This window comes from Neoarius graeffei, chromosome 2 (genome assembly GCF_027579695.1).
Source record: "Neoarius graeffei isolate fNeoGra1 chromosome 2, fNeoGra1.pri, whole genome shotgun sequence".
NCBI classification, from domain to species: domain Eukaryota; kingdom Metazoa; phylum Chordata; class Actinopteri; order Siluriformes; family Ariidae; genus Neoarius; species Neoarius graeffei.
The window spans coordinates 103,606,691-103,626,484 of NC_083570.1; the positions used below are offsets into that span (position 1 = coordinate 103,606,691).

The 19,794-nt window shown below is 44.3% G+C and overlaps 2 gene segments (V, D, J or C); one reads left to right on the forward strand and one right to left on the reverse strand.

The window, feature by feature from the left end:
- Positions 1–24: 24 nt before the first annotated feature.
- On the reverse strand, positions 25–2,150 carry LOC132870566 (Ig kappa-b4 chain C region-like). The segment is given in 3 exon segments: positions 25–344; positions 1,581–1,665; positions 2,121–2,150. Coding segments are annotated over 3 exon segments (435 nt in total).
- An 87-nt stretch (positions 2,151–2,237) lies between these two features.
- The window catches only part of LOC132870574 (probable non-functional immunoglobulin kappa variable 6D-41), a 29,151-nt gene continuing 11,594 nt past the window's right edge, over positions 2,238–19,794 (forward strand). The window contains 2 exon segments of the V gene segment in view: positions 2,238–2,256; positions 2,652–2,837. Of these exon segments, the coding sequence occupies positions 2,238–2,256; positions 2,652–2,837 (205 nt within the window).

The following is a 19,794-nucleotide window of genomic DNA, read 5'->3' on the forward strand; positions in this document are numbered from 1 at the left end:
GAGCTGAGTAAAGTGTGTGTGAGCTCACAGCTCTGAGCACTGCTCTGTGTTCACTCTGCCCACCACAGTAGGTTGGTTGTCTTTGGAGGCCTCACAGGTCACCACCTTGTTCCTCCACTGCTCCGGGTGGAGGCTCAGCGTGCTGCTCCAGCTGTAGAGGCCGTCCGCGTGCAGAACGGCGGTGCTGCGGCTCTCCCCCGAGCTCCAGCTGCTCCCATCAACCTTCCAGCTCAGTGTCCAGTCCGAGGGGAAGCCCTTGTCGGCCACACACATGAGTGTGACCTTCTCCTGCTGCAGCTCCACACTGGAGGGAGGCAACACCGTCACACTGGGCTGAGTGACACCTACACACACACACACACACACACACACACACACACACACACACACACACACACACAGAGTTGAGACAGGAATGGACAGCTGTCAGTCACTCAGGCTTCGTTTCAGCTCACTGTGTGTTTCACTTCCCTTTATATCTTACAGAGCAGAACTGAGTTCAGTGGAGCATCACAAACATTTCACACTCAATTCAAACACTTTTACATCTTGAATCTATAATCATTTATATTACAGTTATCCCTGGAGAGTAAAATTTAATTATACTGAGTATTCAGGAATTAAAAATATTAAACTCATTTTATAACATGAATAAGCCACATTTAAAATACAGAATATTTACCACTTAAGCAAATTCAGTTTTGGTTTCTACATTTAAATCTGTTTCAGGACTCACAGTCTCTAAGATATTAACTGGTGTTAAAATCATTCAGCAAAAACATCACCTGTAATTTGCATAATGATATCTACTTCGCTTTTAGATTTAAAGTACAATTAACCACCAGCACTATAGTCAAATACATTTAAGATTTAAATCATAATAAACAACCAGCAGTATAATCAAAGACGTTTTTCAAACTTCTAAAATAATGGAAATTTGAGAAACAAAAGGCTGTTACACAAAAATCACATCTCACTGAGTGGATTTGGAGGAAAAGTACATGTAAAATATATTCTTTACACATTACAACATGAATCTGAACACACTCCATTTCAGTCATTAATCTGAACACACTCCATTTCAGTCATTAATCTGAACACACTCCATTTCAGTCATTAATCTGAACACACTCCATTTCAGTCATTAATCTGAACACACTCCATTTCAGTAATTAGTAAACAGGTTACTTACGGGGGCGGCACGGTGGTGTAGTGGTTAGCGCTGTCGCCTCACAGCAAGAAGGTCCTGGGTTCTAGCCCCGGGGCCGGCAAGGGCCTTTCTGTGTGGAGTTTGCATGTTCTCCCCGTGTCCGCGTGGGTTTCCTCCGGGTGCTCCGGTTTCCCCCACAGTCCAAAGACATGCAGGTTAGGTTAACTGGTGACTCTAAATTGACCGTAGGTGTGAATGTGAGTGTGAATGGTTGTCTGTGTCTATGTGTCAGCCCTGTGATGACCTGGCGACTTGTCCAGGGTGTACCCCGCCTTTCGCCCGTAGTCAGCTGGGATAGGCTCCAGCTTGCCTGTGACCCTGTAGAAGGATAAAGCGGCTAGAGATAATGAGATGAGATGAGGTTACTTACGGCCCACAGACAGTTTGGTTCCTCCACCAAAAGTGACCCACAGTGATACAAACAGGTTTAGCGGCCGTACAAAAACCCTGCTGCTCTAAACTCACTGCTCTCTCCATCCATTTAAACCTCTTATTACAAAACAGCTACAAAACACCAACTTCTGCTCACATCAGCTGATTAATACACTAACTCTCTGACTGTTTTACTACATTTCACTGTTTTTTTCTTTTTAAACACCAAGAGTGTCAATCTAAACTGAGGATGCAATTAGTGCGTAAGAAACACAAATAAATTACACAAAATAAAAGTTGAAATTTCACAAAATGTGGAATTGCAATTGCACAGGATTTACCCAGAATGCCTCATGGAGTAAAAATGCTGATGTACTCATGAGAAATTTACAATATATGACTGAATGTGTGGAGCTAAAGTGAGAATAATTCCTCCACTGCTTCTGTAGACTGATAGAAAGTTATGATATGATATTTAAGTCCTACAATAATCTAAATATTAATTTACAGTCAAAAATATTAGTGTGTATTTACTCACTGCCAACATTGATGCTGCTTCTTCCACCATAAATCCACTACAGTGAGAAACTCATTAACATTCAGTACAAACACCATCCAGTGAAAGTTGAAGCTTCTCTCTCTAATTCACTTATTTATGCATCTTAGACCTCAAAGTGTTTTACAGAAAATCTCCATCTGACCCCACAAGTAAAATTCACACAATAACTCTGTAGTAGTGTGAGAATTACAGTAAGATTGGGGGAATGTGGTAAAGGTGTTTCCATACTTAGAGGACACTTTGCATTGGCAGCACATGCTTCAGTGCTCTGGGAGTGTTTATAGCGCTGTGACTTTAACACTTCATGACTGAGAGCTGCTGCTACAGCAACTTCACCCACAGCTACCATGACTTTGATCCCCGTCTTCATCTGGACACTGATCCTCTGGACTCAAGGTCAGACACGGCTTTGCCTTTTATATTTATAAACTGGTCAAGACAATACATTTTTCAGGTTTGTCTCATGATTATTCTTTCAACAGTTTCTGTATCATACGGTTTTTTTTTCAGAATGCAGAGGTCAAGCCACAGTAACTCAGACTCCTGCAGTGAAATCTGCTCTTCCAGGAGAAACAGTCACCATCAACTGTAGAACCAGTCAGGCAGTAACTTCTGGTAACTACTTATACTGGTATCAGCAGAAACCTGGAGAAGCTCCTAAACTCCTGATTAAATTTGCGAATCAGCTACAGTCAGGTTTTCCAGCTCGTTTCAGTGGCAGTGGATCTGGATCTGATTTCACTCTGACTATCAGTGGAGTCCAGACTGAAGATGCAGGAGATTATTACTGTCTGAGCCGGCATGAGATCTCTGGCTACTGGTTCACACAGTGTTATAGAGTCGTACAAAAACCTCCCTCAGTCAGATTGTAGAGAGACTGCACTGCTGCAGCTGGGAGAGACTGCAGGTGCTGAGTTGGAGGATGTGATACGACACAAGTTCACAACTCGCAGTCGAAATCTCTCAATAACCATGATGATTATGAAAAGTGAGTATATAGTAAGTGTGGCAGCGGGGGCGTGGTCAAGCGTCAGTCTGTGAATGGAGGGCGGAGTCAGGGAAGGTAAGTGGCAGAATCACTGCACCTGATGGGAATTAACCTGTGTTTGTGTGTCTTCCCCAGTGACCGGGCCCTATAAGAGGAGAGGGAGAGCGTAGGAAGGGAGCTTCTCTCCAACCTGGATGCTTGTGTGCGTGCGTAGTTTAAAGCTGAAAAGCTTAATAAAGAGTCTTTTGAGAACTCAGTTCTGGCCTGCCGTGCTTCTGTGATTCACCCACCTAGAACCCTTGCTACAGTCAGCTATATTTCCATTAAATTAGTTCAGCAAAGAAAGATGTAGGATTAGACTTCGAGGCCTTTTTGAATTTTTCCTGCTATATTTTCACTCAATCCTCCTTTGAGCCCAACACTGAATTGGTTCACAAAAAGGAAATATGGCTAATCATTTCAAAGCCATTGTTGTGAAAAACTTAGATGAAGCTGTTGACTGTTTGCCCATTTCTGGTACATCACATATTGACATTACTGACCCTAAAGTGTATACCATGTCAGTTGCATAAGTATTCACACACACTGCACTTTTCCACATTTTCTAGTGTTACAGCCTGGAACTGAAATGCACTTAAGTGGGACTAAAGGTCATGAAGCTACACAAAACCTCCCACATTATTGAAGTTTGGGGAAAATCAGTAAAGGTTCTTATTAGTTAATTAACTCTAAATTAGTTCTAATGAAACAAGTTCCCATCAGAAGTCATATAATTAGTTGAACGGTGTCCATCAGTGTCACACGATCACAGTGTAAATCTACCTGTTCCTGAAAGGCCCTGCAATATGTTGGAGAACATCCTGAAACAAACAGCATCATGGAAAACAAGTTCTTGATGGAAGTCATCTGAAACCCCGTTTGAGTTTATCTTCAGGCTTGTGACAGACTCAGCAAACATGGAAGAATCGGTCTGATGAGAACAAAACACAACTTGGAGCAATGAACTGAACCATATTTGGTCGAAACTGATGTCCCGATTGAAGCATGGTGGTGGGAACATCACGTTGAGAGCATTACCTTTGGCCCCTTTGTGGCATCCTGAGTAATGCCTTTCTTTACCTGGACACTGATTTTTGGTGAACAGCCTCCTCTAGGCAGAGTCTCATTTGTGCCATATTTGATCCAGTTTTAAAATAATGGATTTAATTGTGCTCTGTGGTATATTCAAACTTTGGGAAATGTTTTTACCACCAAACCAAACCAAACCAAACCAAACCAAACCAAGACTGATACTTTTCCAGTGAGACCATGGAGATCTTTAATTGCAATAATGTGCTATTTTGTGTAGATTCATGACATTTAATCACACTACTTACTTCTTCCACACTTGTGCACATTTATGGATGGACACAATGTCACTTTGATCAGCTACATCCACAGTAAGTTCAGGAAGATGGAGCACAATAGACCGATTTCCCATCCAGGTGAATTTTTTTTAAATTAATTTATTTTTTTTATCCCTAAAATTTACTTTGCTCATTTATTGCTTTTATCCAAAGAAATATAAATTAAAATGCTAAAAGCATATATTGTGTTCCAGGAGGTTTGTATGAACAGGACCTTTAGAATAGGAGCCTGATCTTGCTGTGTGTGTGTGTGTGTGTGTGTGTGTGTGTGTGTGTGTGTGTGTGTGTGTGTGTGTGTGTTGTGTGTGTATACAATAGGACAAGATTTTAGATCTTATGTCTCTATTACTGCCTCTTCATGTGATTCTTCTCTCTCTCTCTCTCTCTCTCTCTCTCTCTCTCTCTCTCTCGCTGTCTCTCATTTTTGATCTGTCTACAGTTTCTGTGTCTATCACTGTCTTGACTCCTGTTGTGGTTTATACACAGCTGCTAAGATATCCAGAGAAAAAGGTGGGCCAATCACTTTCAATGGAAATGCGGTGCTGTTTTTCCCGGATCTGAGTGCAAAGCTGGTGAGGTGCAGAAAGGAATACAACAATGTTAAGAAGGAGCTGCATGCAAAGAAGCTCCAATTCAGCCTTCTACATCCAGCGATTTTGAGAGTCATCCTGCCTAATGGAGAGAAGAAGTTTTTCAAGACACCCAAAGTGGCGGCACCTTTTCTCCGAGACTTCCTGGGAGGAGATGGGTCCTGATCGACACCGGTGACTACAGGTGCAGCTCCGTAGTTCCTCTAATGCTGAGAGGAGAACGACATTTTACATATTCTTTCCACAAACTATCTAGTAACTTTTTTACAAATGCAACAATATCCCTGTCATAACTTCTTTTTATAATGATCTATTTTTGGACATGATGGACAGAAAAGGGAACTTAGCCTACTGTTCTGAGGCTGCATTTGATAGAACTTTTATTTACTTTTTAAGCGGGTGTTAAAATGTTTACATTTCATTTTGCTTATATACCGAGTGATTATAAGTTTCTTCACAATTGAGCTCCGGGCCTGACAAGGTATTAGTTAGGCAAGATACGTTTAGGGAGCGTTCAACGGAGGTCCTGGTCAGTGATTTTGGATGGTGCTGAGTGTTCAGGGGGCCAGCACTTAAGGGGACGGGGAGGCTTTGGTTTCATTTGTTTTGTTTTGTTTTGTGTTTAGTTTGATCAAAAGAGAGGCATTGTCTTTAAACTTATTGACGAGAGATTATAAGGCGAGTTACTGTCATACCTCTATATTTTTCACATGAACAAGGTGGTGAAATTTGTCAGTTTTAATGTCAATGGTCTAAATGGGCCCGTTAAGAGGAAAAAGATGTTAATATATTTTAAAAAGATTGAAACAGATATAGCCTTTATCCAGGAGACCCATTTTACTGCGCAAGAGCACAGCAACTTAAAGAGAGGGTGGATAGGCCAAGTCTTTTCTTCATCTTTCAGCTCTAAGGCAAGAGGAGTTGCTATTTTGATAAATAAAAACATTCCCATCACTATTCAGGAAACGATCAGTGATCCATTAGGCCGCTATGTTTTAATAAATTGCCAGATCTATTCGGAACATTGGACCTGACTAAACCTCTATGCCCCAAACTATGATGACGTTTCCTTTATTCAAGACATTTTTCTGAAAGTATCAGGAGGCCACAAACATATTCTCATGGGAGGAGATTTTAATTTCTGGTTAGATCCAATTTTAGACAAATCAGCAACCTCCATCTTTAAAACTAAGTCAGCCTCAACTACTCTATCATTCATGAAGGATTTAAATCTAACAGATGTTTGGAGGCAAATGCATCCTCAAACCTTAGACTATTCTTTTTACTCAAGCCATCATAACTCATATACTAGAATAGACCTTTTCCTACTGTCAGCACAAGTGACTTACAGAGCATTACAATCTGATTATTTGTCTAGGATACTTTCTGATCATTCTCCACTTACTTTATCTATAGAAATGCCTGAGAAAATGCCCAGTATGTACAGGTGGCGATTGAATCCGAGCCTCTTTAAAAAAAGTGATTTTTGTAAATTTATTAGGGGGTATATAAAACTATTTTGTGAAACAAACTGTCCTTCCTCTCCCAATAGTTTCATATTATGGGAGACACTAAAAGCTTATTTAAGAGGACAAATAATCTCGTATACAAAAGGGCTTAAAAAATCATACACAGCAGAAATGGAACAATTAGAAAGAGAAATTATTCGGCTGGAAAAAGACTTTAAGAACATAGAGATAAGAATATATACAGCTTATTGGTTAATAAAAAAAAAACTTAAATATAATACATTATGCACATATAGGGCTGAGAAAAATATTTTACGAACTGGGGGAGAAGGCTCATAGAGTCCTATCCTGGCAATTAAGGAAAGAGGAGAGTTCAAAAACAATTAATCAAATTGAAAATGAAGGCGGCTGCATTACACAGAACCCAAAAGAAATAAATGAAACTTTTAAAAACTTTGATGCTAATCTGTATAAGTCAGAATCACCAGAAGATTTATCCATGATAGATACTTTCTTATCTAATATTGAGTGAGCTAAACTGAATCAGGATGGCCAAAGGGATTTGGATTCACCATTCACGTCAAAAGAAATCGAAAAAGCTTTATCTATGCTACAATCTAATAAATCCCCAGGGGAGGATGGGTCCCCCCCCCGACTTTTATAAAGAGTTTAAAGATTTGCTGATACCTCTTCTCATGGATGTAATTAACCTAGCATCTACAACACACAGCCTCCCCGATTCATTTTCAATGGCTATAATTACAGTGATCCATAAGAAAAACAAAGACCCCTTAAAATGTTCCTCCTTTCGGCCAGTCTCACTTTTGAATACAGATTATAAATTGATTTCTAAGGCCTTAGCAAATAGACTGAGTAAATGCTTACCAAAATTGATAAAGCCAGACCAAGCTGGCTTTATCCAGAAGCGATCCTCTGCCAATAACTTGTGTAGGTTACTTAACGTTATTCATGTGGCAACCTCCAGTACTGAACCTAGTATAGCTATTACCTTAGATGCTGAAAAGGCCTTCGATAGGCTTGAGTGGCCATATTTATTCAAGGTCCTGTCTAAATTTAGATTTGGCTCTTATTTTATTAATTGGGTCAGAGCACTTTATAAGAAACCACAAGCCAAAATAATTACCAATGGACAAATGTCCACTGTCTTCCCTCTGAGCAGGTCTCGCAGACAAGGGTGTCCTTTGTCCCCTGGGCTCTTTGTCATAGCCATCGAGCCTCTGGCTGAGATAATCAGACAAGATTCAGAGATAAAGGGTGTTAAAGTGGGTCAGACAACACATCAAATCAATCTTATGGCAGATGACATAATTTTATACTTAACAAATCCATTTGATTCCCTTGCTAAATTACAAACAGTTTTACATACGTTTGGGGCTGTCTCGGGATATAAAGTAAACTATGAAAAAAGTGAAATTCTCCCCCTCTCCAACTTTGATTATGCTGAATATCAGCAGAGGGGCCTGTTTAAATGGTCACCAAATGGGATAAGATACCTTGGGATAATGGTGGATAATAACCTTAAAACTATGCACAAACTTAATTATTTGCCACTAGTTAGTCAAATAATAGAGGACTTACAGAAATGAATAAGTTTGCCTATTACTTTGATTGGTCGAATAAATTGCATTAAAATGAATATCTTACCAAGGTTACAGGACCTCTTTCAGTCCTTACCGATTCCAGTGCCACACAGTTTTTAAAAAAAAAAAAAACCTTAATAAACATATTAGACAATTTATATAGAATGGTAAGACCCCAACCGTCTCAATAGAAAAACTTACATGGGACTATAAACTTGGGGGCCTTTGATTATCTAATCTTGAAAAGCATTACTTGGCTGCTCAAATGCGACTTGTTTCTTTTCTTTGTGAAAATGTTCCACTTTGGGTTTCAATTGGAATGTATGCTCTTGAAGAAAATTTTCCTGCAGACGTTGTCTACAAACGGACACCTACAACTATCTCCAACAGAACTAGCAACCCTGTCTTGATACATATAATCAAAACGTGGTATGAAGTCCGGGAAAGTATTGGACTAAAAATATTTTTTCATCTAAAACACCTTTGAAAGAGAATGGACTCATACCTATGCAAGTGGATAATAAGACCCTGGAAATATGGCACAGAAAGGGGTTTGTTACTTGGAAGACTGCTACGAGGACAGATCACTGATGTCTTTTGAGGACCTGAGGAGGAAGTATGATCTCTCCAGTAGATTTTTTTTTTGTTATTTACAGTTAAGATCATTTCTTAGAACTGCTCTGGGACCTGAGATGACTTTACCTGTGTTCAGTGATCTGGAGGGACTGCTTCATGAGGGAAACACACCTCATCTCATTTCTAAAGTGTATTTTCTTCTGATGGATGATGCTCTAACACCAGGGTTACATAAATTAAGGGAGAAATGGGAGTCCAACTTGGGTGTGACAATCGGTGCAGAGCTTTGGTCTGAATTGTGTCAAAAAAGTCAAACTGCCACCATTAACTCCAGATACAGACTGACTCATGAAAATTTTCTCCATCAAATCTATAATACGCAACAGAAATTACATAAATATCAACCTGAGATATCCAACTTGTGTTTTAGATGTGGTATAGAAGAGGGTTCATTCCTGCACTGCACTTGGTCTTGCACAAAAATTAATACATTCTGGCACGAAATTTCTAAAATCATGACAACACTTTTAGGGATACGTCTTTCACCAGATCCTGAAATCTATTTATAAGGAGATACAACAAATATTGATGCACAGTTAAGAAAAGCCCAAAAGAAGTTTCTCACATTGGCCCTGTGCGTTGCCAGGAAGTGCATAGCCATAACGTGGAAGTCTGACTCCCAACTCCCTTTAGCAAGATGGGTTTTGGAAATGAACAGTTGTATTCCACTTGATAAGATTACATACATACTTAGAAATGATTACAACACTTTCGTAGAGATTTGGAAGACTTATTTGGCATATATGGGCACTCTGCCAACTTCTATAGTGGACAAGATATAGAAAGGTTATTAGAATTAACAAGCCTTTGATCATAAGTATATAAGTATTGTTTGTCTCACCTCTCTTTTTAGTTACCTCTCCAGTTGATGGGTGGGTTAGGGAAGGGGTTTGGATTCACGTTTTTGTATGTTTGTGTATGTCTTGTTAATTTGGAAAATTGAAAATAAAATATTCTAAAAAAAAAAAAGCATGGTGGTGGGAACATCACATTGAGAGTGTTACCTGTGGCCCCTTTGTGGTATCCTGACTAATGCCCTTCTTACCTGGACACTGATATTTGGTGAACAGCCTCCTCTAGGCAGAGTCTCATTTGTGCCATATTTGATCCAGTTTTAAAATAATGGATTTAATTGTGCTCTGTGGTATATTCAAACTTTGGGAAATGTTTTTATCAAACCAAACCGAGACTGATACTTTTCCAGTGAGACCATGGAGATCTTTAATTGCAATGATGTGCTATTTTGTGGACTGTGGTGCTTGAAAGTTTGTGAGCCCTTTAGAATTTTCTATATTTCTGCTTAAATATGACCTAAAACATCAACAGATTTTCACACAAGTCCTAAAAGTAGATAAAGAGAACCCAGTTAAACAAATGAGACAAAAATATTATACTTGGTCATTTATTTATTGAGGAAAATGATCCAATATTACATATCTGTGAGTGGCAAAGGGATGTGAACCTCTAGGATTAGCAGTTAATTTGAAGGTGAAATTAGAGTCAGGTGTTTTCAATCAATGGGATGACAATCAGGTGTGAGTGGGCCCCCTGTTTTATTTAAAGAACAGGGATCTATCAAAGTCTGATCTTCACAACACATGTTTGTGGAAGTGTATCATGGCACGACCAAATGAGATTTCTGAGGACCTCAGAAAAAGCATTGTTGATGCTCATCAGGCTGGAAAAGGTTACAAAACCATCTCTAAAGAGTTTGGACTCCACCAATCCACTGTCAGACAGATTGTGTACAAATGGAGGAAATTCAAGACCATTCTTACCCATCCCAGGAGTGGTCGACCAACAAGGATCACTCCAAGAGCAAGGCATGTACTGTAATAGTCAGCGAGGTCACAAAAGACCCCAGAGTAACTTCTAAGCAACTGAAGGTCTCTCTCACATTGGCTAATGTTAATGTCCACCATCAGGAGAACACTGAACAACAGTGGTGTGCATGGCAGGATTGCAAGGAGAAAGCCACTGCTCTCCAAAAAGAACATTGCTGCTCGTCTGCAGTTTGCTAAAGATCATGTGGCCAAGCCAGAAGACTATGGGAAATATGTTTTATGGATGGATGAGACCAAAATAGAACTTTTTGCTTTCTAAATGAGAAGCGTTATGTTTGGAGAAAGGAAAACACTGCATTCCAGCATAAGAACCTTATCCCATCTGTGAAACATGGTGGTGGTAGTATCATGGTTTGGGCCTGTTTTGCTCCATCTGGGCCAGGATGGCTTGCCATCATTGATGGAACAATTAATTCTGAATTATACCAGTGAATTCTAAAGGAAAATGTCTAGACATCTGTCCATGAACTGAATCTCAAGAGAAGGTGGGTCATGCAGCAAGACAACGACCCTAAGCACACAAGTCATTCTACCAAAGAATGGTTAAAGAAGAATAAAGTTAATGTTTTGGAATGGCCAAGTCAAAGTCCTGCCCTCAATCCAATTGAAATGTTGTGGAAGGACCTGAAGTGAGCAGTTCATGTGAGGAAACCCACCAGCATCCCAGAGTTGAAGCTGTTCTGTACGGAGGAATGGGCTAAAATTCCTCCAAGCCAGTGTGCAGGACTGATCAACAGTTACTGCAAATGTTTAGTTGCAGTTATTGCTGCACAAGGGGGTCACACCGGATACTGAAAGCAAAGGTTCACATACTTTTGCCACTCACAGATATGTAATATTGGATCATTTTCCTCAATAAATAAATGACCAAGTATAATATTTTTGTCTCATTTGTTTAACTGGGTTCTCTTTATCTGCTTTTAGGACTCATGTGAAAATCTGATGATGTTTTAGGTCATATTTATGCAGAAATATAGAAAATTCTAAAGGGTTCACAAACTTTCAAGCACCACTGTAGATTCATGTCATTTAATCACACTACTTACTTCTTCCACACTTGCACACATTTATGGATGGACACAATGTCACTTTGATCAGCTACATCCACAGTAAGTTCAGCAAGATGGAGCACAAGACACAGATTTCCCATCCAGTTCAATCTTTTTTTTTAATCCATGAAATTTACTTTGCTCATTGATTGCTTTTATCCAAAGAGATCTCATCTCATCTCATCTCATTATCTCTAGCCGCTTTATCCTGTCCTACAGGGTCGCAGGAAAGTTGGAGCCTATGTCAGCTGACTAGGGGCGAAAGGCGGGGTACACCCTGGACAAGTCACCTGGTCATCCCAGGGCTGACACATAGACACAGACAACCATTCACACTCACATTCACACCTACGGTCAATTTAGAGTCACCAGTTAACCTAACCTGCATGTCTTTGGACTGTGGGGGAAACCGGAGCACCCGGAGGAAACCCACGTGGACACGGGGAGAACATGCAAACTCCGCACAGAAAGGCCCTCGCCGGCCACGGGGCTCGAACCCAGGACCTTCTTGCTGTGAGGCGACATCGCTAACCACTACACCACCGTCCCACCATCCAAGGAGATATAAATTAAAATGCTTAAAACATATATTGTGTTCCAGGAGGTTTGTATGAACAGGACCTTTAGAATAGGAGCCTGATCTTACTTAGAGTGTGTGTGTGTACAATAGGACAAGATTTTAGATCTTGAATATGTCTCTATTACTGCCTCTGTATGTGATTCTCTCTCTCTCTCTCTCTCTCTCTCTCTCTCTCTCTCTTTTGATCTGTCTATGGTTTCTGTGTCTATCACTGTCTTGACTCCTGTTGTGGTTTATACAACTATTAGAGGAGAGACTTCCTTCAAAAAGGAAATCATATTTTTATCTTTTCTCTGATATCAGTTTATTCTTGAGTGTATTGTTATGGCATGTGTGAGATTAATTCTGATATGATGCACATTCTAACCAGTCAGAGAAATAAGAAGTAACAGTTCATTTGCATGAACAGTTCTGAGTCCCAGAATAGATCAACACTTTCAGCAGATGTTCATGGTTCTTCAGTTGAACTCACTCAAGCACAACACGCAGCGCTGCACTCGACCTGCTGTTAAAGGTGCTGATCCAAATCACTGTCAAAAACACTTCACGACTGAAAAAGGAGACATGAATTCCACATTTAAGCTTGATTTCAGTAAGCAACACCACTGACACCAGCTCAGTCTGCTGAACGTTTGAATTGAATTCTAGTGGACTTTACAACAACTGTTTCAGAACGAGGTGATCTGAGTGGTGTTGTGGTGGGAGATGGTACAGCCAAACACCTCGGACTCTTCTCAGCATTCTTTGCAGAGCGTCAGGGTTCGGAAGAGTCCTTCTGTTTTTCTGTGCTGTTCAGAACCCCCTCGTTCACCTCGGCACCATCCATGGTGCAGCTCAACAGCGCCCGCTGTGGAGAATAGGCTGAGAGCAGGCAGAGCAGTGAGGCCGATCCTTCAGAGAGCTGCAGAGAGGAGGGAGGGAGCAGAGACACGGAGGAGTTCACCACCGGACCAGCTGGAGAACACACACACACACAGACACACACACATATTCAGTAATTGTGGTTATATTTTCAGAACACATCTGTCTGATTAAAGATTTCTTCATTGGTTAGTTTTCTTTGTCACTCTGGTGTTTAAACTCAGTGATGATTCAGTAAACCTGTCTGACTCTGGAGCACAGTGTACTGTACACGCTGCAGGAGACTGGAGGAGAAATAACACCAAATGATGGATTAGTGATGAGATTCAACTTTACAGTCAAAAACGGAATACACATGATACAGAAAGATGGTAAAGAATAAATTTATAATGCTGCTCACCTCTAAATCTCCTCTGTAATCAGTGTGAATTCTGATGGAATTAAAGTGAAAGACTCAACTTCTGTCATTTCTCGTCGACCTTTACATCTCTCGTCTCGTCTCGTCTCATCTTCTTCCGCTTATCCGGGACCGGGTCGCGGAGGCAGCAGTCTAAGCATGGAAGCCCAAACTTCCCTTTCCCCAGACACCTCGGCCAGCTCCTCGGGAAGAACACCGAGGCGTTCCCAGGCCAGCCGAGAGACATAGTCCCTCCAGCGTGTCCTGGGTCTTCCCCGGGGCCTCCTCCCGGGGGGACATGCCTGGAACACCTCCCCAGGGAGGCGTCCAGGAGGCATCTGAAAAAGATGCCCGAGCCACCTCAGCTGGTTCCTCTCAATGTGGAGGAGCAGCGGCTCTACTCCGAGCTCCTCCCGAGTGACTGTGCTTCTCACCCTATCTCTAAGGGAGCGCCCAGCCACCCTGCGAAGGAAACTCATTTCAGCCGCTTGTATCCGCGATCTTGTTCTTTCTGTCATTACCCAAAGCTCATGACCATAGGTGAGAGTCGGAACGTAGATCGACCGGTAAATTGAGAGCTTCGCCTTTTGGCTCAGCTCCTTCTTCACCACGACGGACCGGTAAAGCGACCGCATCACTGCGGAGGCTGCACCGATCCGCCTGTCGATCTCACGCTCCATCCTTCCCTCACTCGTGAACAAGATCCCGAGATACTTAAACTCCTCCACTTGAGGCAGGACTTCTCCACCAACCTGGAGAGGGCAAGCCACCCTTTTCCGGTCGAGAACCATGGCCTCGGACTTGGAGGTGCTGATTCTCATCCCAGCCGCTTCACACTCGACTGCAAACCGCCCCAGTGCATGCTGAAGGTCCTGGTTTGAAGAAGCCAACAAGACAACATCATCCGCAAAAAGCAGAGATGAAATCCTGTGGTTCCCAAACAGGATTCCTTCCGGCCCCTGGCTGCGCCTAGAAATTCTGTCCATAAAAATTATGAACAGAACCGGTGACAAAGGGCAGCCCTGCCGGAGTCCAACATTCACTGGGAACAGGTCTGACTTACTGCCGGCTATGCGAACCAGACTTCTGCTCCGTTCGTACAGGGACCGGACAGCCCTTAGCAAAGAGCCCCGAACCCCATACTCCCGAAGCACCCCCCACAGAATACCACGGGGGACACGGTCGAATGCCTTCTCCAGATCCACAAAGCACATGTGGACTGGTTGGGCAAACTCCCATGAACCCTCGAGCACCCTATGAAGGGTATAGAGCTGGTCCAGTGTTCCGCGACCAGGACGAAAACCGCATTGTTCCTCCTGGATCCGAGGTTCGACTATTGGTCGAATTCTCCTCTCCAGTACCCTGGAGTAAACTTTCCCTGGGAGGCTGAGAAGTGTGATTCCCCTATGATTGGAGCACACTCTCCGGTCCCCTTTCTTAAAAAGAGGGACCACCACCCCAGTCTGCCACTCCAGAGGCACTGTCCCCGACCACCACACGATGTTGCAGAGGCGTGTCAACCAAGACAGCCCCACAACATCCAGAGACTTGAGATACTCAGGGCGGATCTCATCCACCCCCGGTGCCTTGCCACCGAGGAGCTTGCAAACCACCTCAGTGACTTCGGCTTGGGTAATGGACAAGTCCACCTCTGAGTCATCAGCCTCAGTCTCCTCAGTGGAAGACATGACGGTGGGATTGAGGAGATCCTCAAAGTATTCCTTCCACCGCCCGACAATGTCCCCAGTCGAGGTCAACAGCTCCCCACCCGCACTGTAAACAGAGTTGGCAGAGTACTGCTTCCCCCTCCTGAGGTGCCGGACGGTTTGCCAGAATTTCTTCGAGGCCGACCGATAGTCCTTCTCCATGGCCTCCCCGAACTCCTCCCAGTTCCGAGTTTTTGCCTCCACAACTGCCTGAGCTGCAGCACGCCTGGCCTGCCAATACCCGTCGGCTGCCTCAGGAGTCCCGGAGGTCAACATTGCCTGATAGGACTCCTTCTTCAGCTTGACGGCATCCCTTACTTCTGGTGTCCACCACCGGGTTCGGGGATTGCCGCCACGACAGGCACCGGAGACCTTGCGGCCACAGCTCCGAACAGCTGCGTCCACAATGGAGGTAGAGAACATGGTCCACTCAGACTCAATGTCCCCTGCCTCCCTCGGAAGCTGGGAAAAGCTCTCCCGGAGGTGGGAGTTAAAGACCTCCCCAACAGAGTGCTCAGCCAGACGTTCCCAGCAGACCCTCACCATACGTTTGGGCCTGCCAGGTCTGTCCAGCTTCCTCCTCCGCCAGCGGATCCAACTCACCACCAGGTGGTGATCAGTTGACAGCTCAGCCCCTCTCTTCACCCGAGTGTCCAAGACATAGGGCCGGAGATCAGATGAAACGACTACAAAGTCAATCATCGACCTCCGACCTAAGGTGTCCTGGTGCCACGTGCACTTATGGACACCCCTATACTCGAACATGGTGTTCGTTATGGACACCCCTATACTCGAACATGGTGTTCGTTATGGACAAACCGTGACTAGCACAGAAGTCCAATAACAAAACACCACTCGGGTTCCGATCGGGGAGGCCGTTCCTCCCAACCACGCCCCTCCAGGTGTCACTGTCATTGCCCACGTGAGCATTGAAGTCCCCCAGTAGCACAATGGAGTCCCCAGTCTGAGCACCCCTCAGTACCTCTCCCAGGGACTCCAAGAAGGCCGGATACTCTATACTGCTATTTGGCCCATAGGCACAAACAACAGCAAGAGCCCTCTCCCCAATCCGAAGGCGCAGAGAGGCGACCCTCTCGTTCACTGGGGTAAACTCCAACACATGGCAGCTGAGCTGGGGAGCTATAAGCAAGCCCACACCAGCCTGCCGCCGCTCACCACGGGCGACTCCAGAGAAGTGGAAAGTCCAGCCCCTCTCGAGGAGCTGGGTTCCAGAGCCCAAGCTGTGCGTGGAGGTGAGCCCGACTATCTCTAGCCGGTACCTCTCAACCTCCCGCACAAGCTCAGGCTCTTTCCCCCCCAGCAAAGTGACATTCCATGTCCCAACAGCCAGCCGCTGTGTCCGGGGATCAGGTCTTTGAGGCCCCTGCCTTCGACTGCCACCCAATCCACACTGCACCAAACCCCTACTGCTACCTCTGTGGGTGGTGAACCCACAGGAGGTCGGGCCCATGTCACCTCTTCGGGCTGAGCCCGGCCGGGCCCCATGGGCAAAGGCCCGGCCACCAAGCGCTCGCTTACGAGCCCCAACCCCGGGCCTGGCTCCAGGGTGGGGCCCCGGCTGCGTCGTACCGGGCGACGTCACAGTCCTTGATTTTTTTCTCCATAGGGGTTTTTGGTGAACTGCTCTTGGTCTGGCCTGTCACCTAGGACCTGTCTGCCTTGGGAAACCCTAACAGGGGCATAATGCCCCTGACAACATAACTCCTAGGATCATTCAAGCATACAAACCCCTCCACCACAATAAGGTGGCAGTTCTAGGAGGGGGCGACCTTTACATATTTATACATTTGTAATTTCCAAGAAATCTCTCATTTTAACCAGTGAAAGTTGAAGCTTCTCTCTCTAATTCACTTATTTATGCATCTTAGATCTAAAAGTATTTTTCAGAAAATCTCCATCTGAGGGGCGGCACCGTGGTGTAGTGGATAGCACTGTCGCCTCATAGCAAGAAGGTCCTGGGTTCGAGCCCAGCCGCTGCCGAGGGCCTTTCTGTTTGGAGTATGCATGCTCTCCCAATTTTCGCGTGGGTTTCCTCCGGGTGCTCCGGTTTCACACACAGTCCAAAGGCATGCAGATTAGACGAATTGATGGCTCTAAGTTGAACACAGGTGTGAATGTGAGTGTGAATGGGTGTCTGGGTCTACCGTATGTGCCAGCCCTGGGATGACCTGGCGATTTGTCCAGGGTGTACCACGCTTCTCGCCCATAGTTAGCTGGGATAGGCTCCAGCTTGCCTGCGACCCTGTAGGACAGGATAAGCAGCTACAGATAATGGATGGATGGATGGATCTCCATCTGACCCCACAAGGAAAATTCACACAATAACTCTGTAGCGCCCCCTAGCTCCCTGACTATATGTACTGATTTGCGCTCTCCCAATTCTTTTAATTAGCAAGAAATCTCTTTCTTGAGGTTAAAGTAATGCTTTATGGAAATAACTTATTATCACTAATAGGCCTCTTTAAGGGGCGGCACGGTGGTGTAGTGGTTAGCGCTGTCACATCACAGCAAGAAGGTCTGGGTTCGAGCCCTGTGGCCGGCGAGGGCCTTTCTGTGCTGAGCTTGCATGTTCTCCCCATGTCCACTTCCTCCGGGTGCTCCAGTTTCCCCCACAGTCCAAAGACATGCAGGTTAGGTTAACTGGTGACTCTAAATTGACTGTAGGTGTGAATGTGAGTGTGAATAGTTGTCTGTGTCTATGTGTCGGCCCTGTGATGACCTGGCGGCTTGTCCAGGGTGTACCCCACCTTTCACCTGTAGTCAGTTGGGATAGGCTCCAGCTTGCCTGTGACCCTGTAGAACAGGATAAAGCAGCTAGAGATAATGAGATGAGATGAGGCCTCTTCAAGCAGCTAGAATTAAAACCTTCACTTAACCTTACCGGGCCCTGATAATATTCCTGGTTGGGTGCTCAGGGAATGTGCAGACCTGCTGGCTCATGTTCTTACAGACATCTTCAACACCTCACTAGATCAATCCAAAGTCCCATCATGTTTCAAGACTGCCACCATCATCCCAGTGCCAAAAAACCCTCAAATCACATCACTTAATGACTACCGGCTCGTCGCACTCACTCCCATTATGATGAAGTGCTTTGAGAGGCTGGTAAAGGCCTCATCACCTCCAGGCTCCCTCTCACATTCGGCCCCTTCCAGCTTGCCTACCAGCCAAACTGCTCCACTGAAGACGCCATCTCCTCCACTCTTCACCTGAGCCTTGCACACCTGGAGGAGAAGAACACTCATGTGCGGAAGCTGTTCCTGGACTTCAGTTCAGCATTCAATGCTATCATTCCACAGCATCTGGTGAACAAACTAGGTCCTCTGGGCCCCCTCCGTGCAATTGGTTGATAGACTTCCTCACTGAAAGACCACAGTCAGTGCGGGTCGGACAGAACACCTCCAGTGTCACCACCCTCTGCACATGCTCCCCTCAGGGCTGTGTCCTGAGCCCTCTGCTGTTCATGCTGATGACACACGACTGTGTCCCCAAGGCTACCAGCAACCACATTGTGAAGTTTGCGGATGACACAACAGTGGTGGGAGTCATTAGGGACAATAATGACCTGGCCTATAGAGTGGAGGTGGTGCAGCTGGTGGGCTGGTGCAGAGAAAACAACCTGATCCTGAATGTGGACAAAACCAAAGAGATCATTGTTGACTTCAGGAAAAAACAAACCCAGTCACGCTCCACTTCTCATCAACAACACGGCCATGGTGGTGGTCAGTTACACCAAGTTCCTGGGGGTGCACATCACAGACAACTTCACCTGGTCTGTGAACACTGCTTCACTGATCAAGAAGGCACAGCAACGTCTGCACTTTACGTAGGATAAGGAGAGCCCACCTGCCCCCGCCCATCCTCACTACATTCTACAGAAGCAACATAGAAAGTGTTTTAACCAGTTGCATCTCTGTGTGGTGTGGAGGCTGAAGTCCCTCTGACTGGAAGAATGTGAGGAGAGTGGTGAGGACAGCAGAGAAAATCATTGCGACTTCTCTTCCCTCCATTCAGGACATTGCACCAAGGCGTTGTATGTCTCGAGCCAGAAACATCATCAGTGACCCCTCACACCTTCACTATGGACTTTTCTCACCTCTGACCTCTGGAAAGAGGTTCTGCAGCATTAGGTGCAGGACCACCAGGTTCTGTAACAGCTTTTCCCCCCAGGTCACTAGACTGCTGAACTCCAAACATGAACCCGAAATTCTATTTATACTTGAACATTCCTAATTCCACAGGTCACTTTATACGATTGCACTTTATAATATTTTTGCTGCTGCATAATTTAATTTAATACACTTCATATTTAATTCTGTGCTAAGCCAAATTGCAACGAAATTTCGTTCAGTGTACACGTGTTGCATACTGAATGACAATAAAGGTTGTCTAAGTCTCTCAGTCTAAGTCTATTCAATGCCCAATGTCACTCATCAAATAAACCAGATCATCTGAATGTGTTCTTAATAAGCAATTAAATTAACCCTTGAATGGACTTCAACTTT